The 6,000-nt window shown below is 38.8% G+C and overlaps 2 protein-coding genes across 2 annotated transcripts; one reads left to right on the forward strand and one right to left on the reverse strand.

The window, feature by feature from the left end:
- The first annotated feature begins 1,132 nt into the window (after positions 1-1,132).
- On the forward strand, positions 1,133-3,369 carry LOC143416491 (uncharacterized). The gene is made up of 5 exons (XM_076881747.1): positions 1,133-1,825; positions 1,954-2,066; positions 2,274-2,431; positions 2,522-2,654; positions 2,728-3,369. The coding sequence occupies exons 1-5, from the start codon at positions 1,687-1,689 to the stop codon at positions 3,184-3,186; spliced, it is 1,002 nt and encodes a 333-aa protein (XP_076737862.1). The 5' UTR covers positions 1,133-1,686; the 3' UTR covers positions 3,187-3,369.
- A 288-nt stretch (positions 3,370-3,657) lies between these two features.
- Positions 3,658-5,717, reverse strand: LOC106675609 (uncharacterized). Its single transcript, XM_023153817.3, has 2 exons — positions 5,583-5,717; positions 3,658-4,950 (listed from the first exon to the last, which is right to left on the reverse strand). Exons 1-2 carry the CDS (start codon positions 5,702-5,704, stop codon positions 3,711-3,713), a joined length of 1,362 nt encoding a protein of 453 aa, XP_023009585.3. The 5' UTR covers positions 5,705-5,717; the 3' UTR covers positions 3,658-3,710.
- Positions 5,718-6,000: the final 283 nt, after the last annotated feature.

The raw sequence follows: 6,000 nt of genomic DNA on the forward strand, positions 1-6,000 counted from the left end.
GAACACGCTTTCTAGAGCGTGTTCCGCGCATTCGTCCACTTCTCCAGCGCTTCCGTTTCGAAGGATTCCAGGGGGGATCACGGCGATGCAGTTCCCGGTACCCGGTACCGACGCCAGAGGCGGCGGGAGTCTTCCACATCGCTCGCTAACGCTGGGAAACTTCAGCAGTGAGTCACGGATATTAAGCAGCGTCTGTCGCTCATACACCAACAAAGAGTGGGTTTTTAAAACTAGCAGAGACACCACTAAGAACACAAAACATAAATATTGCAGAACCGAGAGACGGCGTGCCATGACACCCGGCGCCATCTTCTCCATAGATAGTACAAGAAGTATCTCTCTACAGAAACAGCTTAATTCCCTTTGTCCTGTGACGGCCAGTATTTGTTAGTAATCTTCTAAAGCCAGAAATGACATATTCCAAAAATACAGGTTTAAGTGCTGTTAGAGCTCAGAGCATTGACTTAACCCTCTAATAATCAATGTAGTTAAAATACGCAAAACAATGTTGTCAATGGTAATGGGACAAAGCCACATTCAATGTTGATTTTAATTTGAAAATATGTGTACATAATCTAAAATGCTTATTATTTGTGGGGACATCAAACTTGAAATAATTACTGGTAGTGCAATTAAACATTTTTTGTATTCTATGTATACATTATATATGTACAAAACAGAAAAAAATTATATTTGCATAGAGAATGGAGTTATATAACAGTGTAGGTGGACCAATGCCAAGTCAATGTTGAGCATCTAAGACAATTATGAAAGTTTATACTACTTAATAGTAATGGAAACTTTCAGTCTCAACAAGTTCTCACATCTCAAAAAACCATTGATTTTTTTAGTTTACTTTTCATTGACAGTACTCAGTACAATTTCACCAGCCTTCATACTTCAAACTAAACAAAATACAGGGAGTGCAGAATTATTAGGCAAATGAGTATTTTGTCCACATCATCCTCTTCATGCATGTTGTCTTAGTCCAAGCTGTATAGGCTCGAAAGCCTACTACCAATTAAGCATATTAGGTGATGTGAATCTCTGTAATGAGAAGGGGTGTGGTCTAATGACATCAACACCCAATCCGGTTGTTCAGTCAGACGTCACGGATGACGTTGCAGGTATTTCCGGGTCTAAGTGCTCCTCAAGAAACAACGATGGCGGAGCCAGTGACTTTGTTCACGATTACCTCCTTCTTTAGCGAAGTACCAATTAGGGTTAAAAAGGGTCTTAATTCCTTCAACTCTAGTAAAGTGGTCAGTGTAACCGTTCTCCCAGGCGGAATTATAAAGGGAAGTGTCCAGGCATCCATGAAAAAGAAGATTTACAATGTTGAGGTGAGCTAGGAGTAAGCTAGCTAGCCGACGATTAAACATGAGATATTCTGTATTCTGATGTATTTCATAAAGCACACACACGTACAGCAATGCTATAACAGTGGAAGTAAACGAAGATGAAAATCTACATAACATGGAGGTTTTGGAGAGTTAGTAATGTTAGCCTAGTACCAGTTATATTAGCCTAGTTAACCTAGTACCAGTACACAGAGCAGCGCTGCAAGTGTTTGTTAGAATGTTTAGGGTAAGCATTAACTTTCTTTCAATGTAGGTGCATGTTGAGGGTCAGTCAGTCAGGTTCAGCTCCTGTGAGTGCCCGATTGGCAATGATAAGTGCCATCATATGGCGGCATTGTTGATTTGGGTGGAGAAGAATGTGTCTCGCACTGACGTGGAATGTGTGTGGAAGAGGGTAAAATCATGCAAAGCAGAAGAAATTACTGCCAAGAGAGTGTCTGTGATGACACCCTCAACAACACAAGGTCAGTTATTTATTTAAAATTTGTCCTTTGAATTAATTATAATAATTATTTTCTTAACTTTTTAAAAAGCATTATGTTTTATATGCTAAAATTATTATTTATACAGATTACTAAAAGTTTTTTTTCAGCTGGAATCGAAAGACCTGTCTCCCAGGAGGACAAGGAATGGGCAGTGGCATCCCTATCGAAATTGCAACGTTTTACTGGGATGGGTTGGATTTTGAGTCCTGAATGCTCTCAGGTACTTTGATATTTACTTTAACATGTGGTATAAATTGTACATGTATGTAAACTCTTGTAAACTACATACAGCAGACTGTTTGCTTCCACTGTCCCCACTTTATTTTTTACATGTATTTTATATACTCTGTACCTGACTTTGTCTATTCTGTGGTCAAAATTTCTTGGTTCCATTAAAACCTTTAAAATCCTTTTGCTTTAAATCTAGGCTAAACCAGCCAAGACATTTGATGAAGTGCTGAGGAACCTGGGATTTCCCCAAGCAGAAGACAAGGCTCGTTATCTCTTGGCATCACTGGCTGTGTCTGACGAAGAGAAGAAACAGATTGAGGAAGCAACAGTTGGGCAAACGAAGAATGCATTGTGGTAAGAAAGTGCTTTGAAATTTATTCTGTTAAGTGTTAAGTAGGAAATTTTAGTTAACTGTGTCTCTTAATTTGTGTTTCTTTATAAAAGGTCAGCATATCGCAAGAAGAGAATCACAGCCAGCAACTTCGGTTTGGTCCTGAGTGCAGTCCAGCGGCGCTCATACCCCCCTTCCTTATTTAAGACTCTGCTTGGACAGTACAACCTGACAGAAGGATCTAAAGTAAGTTGTTAGTAAAAAGGGTCTGTGCATCTAAGAATTCCTTTATGACTAAGTTGTATTTTCATCCCCAAAGGCATGTGATTGGGGGATCCTTCATGAGCCAAAGGCCAAGCAGTTGTACACTGACTGTACTGGTGCAGCTATCAAGGAGAGGGGACTGTTTTTATCTAACAGTGGCCTGCTTGGTGGTTCTCCAGATGGGACTGTCTCTAATGAGTGCATCATTGAGGTGAAATGCCCATGGTCAGCCAGAGCCAAAACTGTATTGGAGGCTGCAGAAAGTAAGGACTTTTTCCTACAGCTGGATGAGGCAAGTGGTTCCCTGGTATTAAAAAAGAATCACAACTACTGGCATCAGATCCAGGGCAACCTCTATCTCACAGGGGCGAAAAGCTGTCACTTTATTGTTTGGACTCCATGTGACTTTTTCATCTTGCATGTGGATAGAGAACAAACTTGGGCTGTTAACATTGAAGCGTTGGAAACGTTCTACCGGGAAGTTTTTTTACCCCATATTTTATCGCAGCTTTGAATTCATATCAGCATGAGTAATTTATCAGTCCAAATGTTTATAGTTAATTTTAAAACTATTTGGAAATTGTACATTTTTTGTCATTGTAACTTTGTAAATATATTCAGATAAATTCTTAAATTATATTAATTTTTGATTTGAAAAAATAAAATGTTTTGGACAAACTGTTCCTGAAAATAAAGAGTAACACATGTATCTGGTATTCTTCATTTTAATTGAAAATGCATAGCAAGAAAACTAGGCAGTAATCAGGAAGCTGGAATGGAATGAAAAATGTAACAAGCCATTGATAAAAACAGAGTAAAACATTATACGAATCACAAATGAGACCATTCTCAATTTGAAACTATGCAACTAAGTTGTTTTTATGTTGTAACATCCTGAGTATACACACAAAACAATCCAGAACACTTAGGAGTTATAAATAATAAAAGTAAACTTATTCAACAGTTGTATTTTCTGGTCCACAAGTAGTTAGAAAATGACACAATGTACTTTTACCTCTGAACTCTCACAGGTATAATTTATTCAATTTCACGGAGAATAGGTGTTTGTAAATTTGTAAGACACACACATGCTTTCAAGATCTTATTAATATATTTTTTTAACTGATGTGGGATGTGATGCAAAATTGAGAAAAGTTTCAGTCTTTGAATGGAACGCTCTACATGTATTCTTGCACAGGAAATCTTCCTGTTGTTGTTCACTTCCTCCTGTGTGAATTGTCCGTTGGTGAGGAAGGACGGAATGTTCAGTGAGACCCCTTCTGGTAGGATGTCCCGAATTGTGAAGCCCTTATCTGCAATGACCATGTCACCTGGTTGTAGATGTTGCAGTACTCCACAGTCAGCTGTTATGGCCTTATCTGAGGCACTTCCACCGTACAAGTTGCTTACAAAGGTTATTACACCATTAGGAGCCACACCAATTAGAGCCTTTAGTGTGGTCCGTCCTTTGTACTGGCTGTACAAATGACTTTGTGTGTCAAGTCTCTCTGTGTTACAAACAGAAACTTCCGTGCAGTCAAGCACAATCCTGCAGTTAGGAAATGGTTGGAAGCAATCTGGCAGCGATGTTTGATTCTTGGCTCTCGAGGGAATGTTGTTTTCCAGCATGCCAACATACAAAATGTCATACAGTGCACTAACAATTGTTGTAAAAACATTAGTTACTGTGCCTCTGCTGCAGTTAAACCTTATTGAAAGGTCTTCATGACCAAAATTAAGTTTAAGCTTGATCAGGGTTAGAAATAACTGGTCAATTAGGGGCATCATTTGGACAGTCCAATCAGAATGATATTTAAGATCAAATCTGGAAAGAAGCGCTTCTAAAAACAGGACAGAAGCAGCATCGGGCAATCCAGTATAGTACTGGACCCTTTCAGGATTGTCAGATATTTGACTGAATGAGAAAGTCTGCTTCTGCTTCTCTACTTGTTTTTTAAGTTTTTCATTCTCTATTCTTAGCATGTCATTCTGAATCTCTAGCACCAGAAGACTTTGGGAAGAACTTGTGGAACTTGCAGTATCTGTCTGTGTAGCTGCATTGTTGGAATGATGTGGCTCATCTGATATTTCACTCTGATTTTCACCAATAGCTGGGACCTGCTCTTTTTTCTTCTTTTTTCTAACAGGGTTGTGGTCATCTGGGAACTGAAAAGACTTCCCGTCGTTCCATGCAAATCTTGTTGGCCCCGCAGCTTTTCCTTGAGGGAAGTGCCAACTGCAGACTCTTGAGTTGCAGTTTGGGGTGAAGTTTTCACGTCTGTGGAAGTGTTTAAAAAGACAGAGAGAAATTTCAGATCATACGCTAGCCCTCCATTAGTTATGATTAATACAAAAAAAAAAGAGATAAATAATAGAGAGAAGCTTCTTTCATCCAGATGAGAGAAGCTTCAAGAAACTTAAAACTTAAAGAAGTCCAGATGCTTTTCTTACACATCGTTGTACTAATTTGCTTTTAAGCTTACCAGAAAGATAAGTACTGGCAACCTTTGCTAGCTATTTGTTGGTTAGGTCTTTATTTTGGTAATTAACTGGCACATAGGCTGGGGATTGTAATGTATTTTCTTACATAGACATCGCTTTTTGGACGTAATTTTTATTCCTCTGAGCGTCGAAAGCTAACTAAGGTTCATATATATAGCGAAGTGACCCTTAGCTCTCAATCTTTGCTTGGAGAAATAAAAATGACTTCAAAAATGCAACAACGTCTTTGTATTAAAAAAAACACAATAAAATCCATTGTCTATATAAGTACAATTACTGGTAAAAGCCAGTTTGTCTTTTAGTAGCGGGTTTTAATTGTTCATCACTAGCCATATTAGCTAACTAAAGTAAGAGCCCACTAGCTCTTATCTTACAAATTTATTCATTCACTTACGAGTTGTAACATACCTTATCAACTTCAGCCACTTCCTCTTCTCTCTCTTTTCACAAGGAAACCGGTAAAATGACAGATTAGACTGTTGTTTTGAGCCAGATTGGTTAAAACAACCAGGAACACAGCATTGTGTCATATTGAACACAGGAGCGTTTAGACCCGGAAGTAGGATTCGTCGGATTCGTCGCGTCATCACTGAACAACCGGATATCAGGTGTGCATAATTATTAGGCAACGTCCTTTCCTTTGGCAAAATGGGTCAAAAGAAGGACTTGACAGGCTCAGAAAAGTCAAAAATAGTGAGATATCTTGCAGAGGGACGCAGCAGTCTCAAAATTGCAAAGCTTCTGAAGCGTGATCATCGAACAATCAAGCGTTTAATTCAAAATAGTTAACAGGGTCGCAAGAAGTGTGTGGAAAGGTTCACTAAAG

Source organism: Maylandia zebra, linkage group LG3 (assembly GCF_041146795.1).
Source record: "Maylandia zebra isolate NMK-2024a linkage group LG3, Mzebra_GT3a, whole genome shotgun sequence".
Taxonomy (NCBI): domain Eukaryota; kingdom Metazoa; phylum Chordata; class Actinopteri; order Cichliformes; family Cichlidae; genus Maylandia; species Maylandia zebra.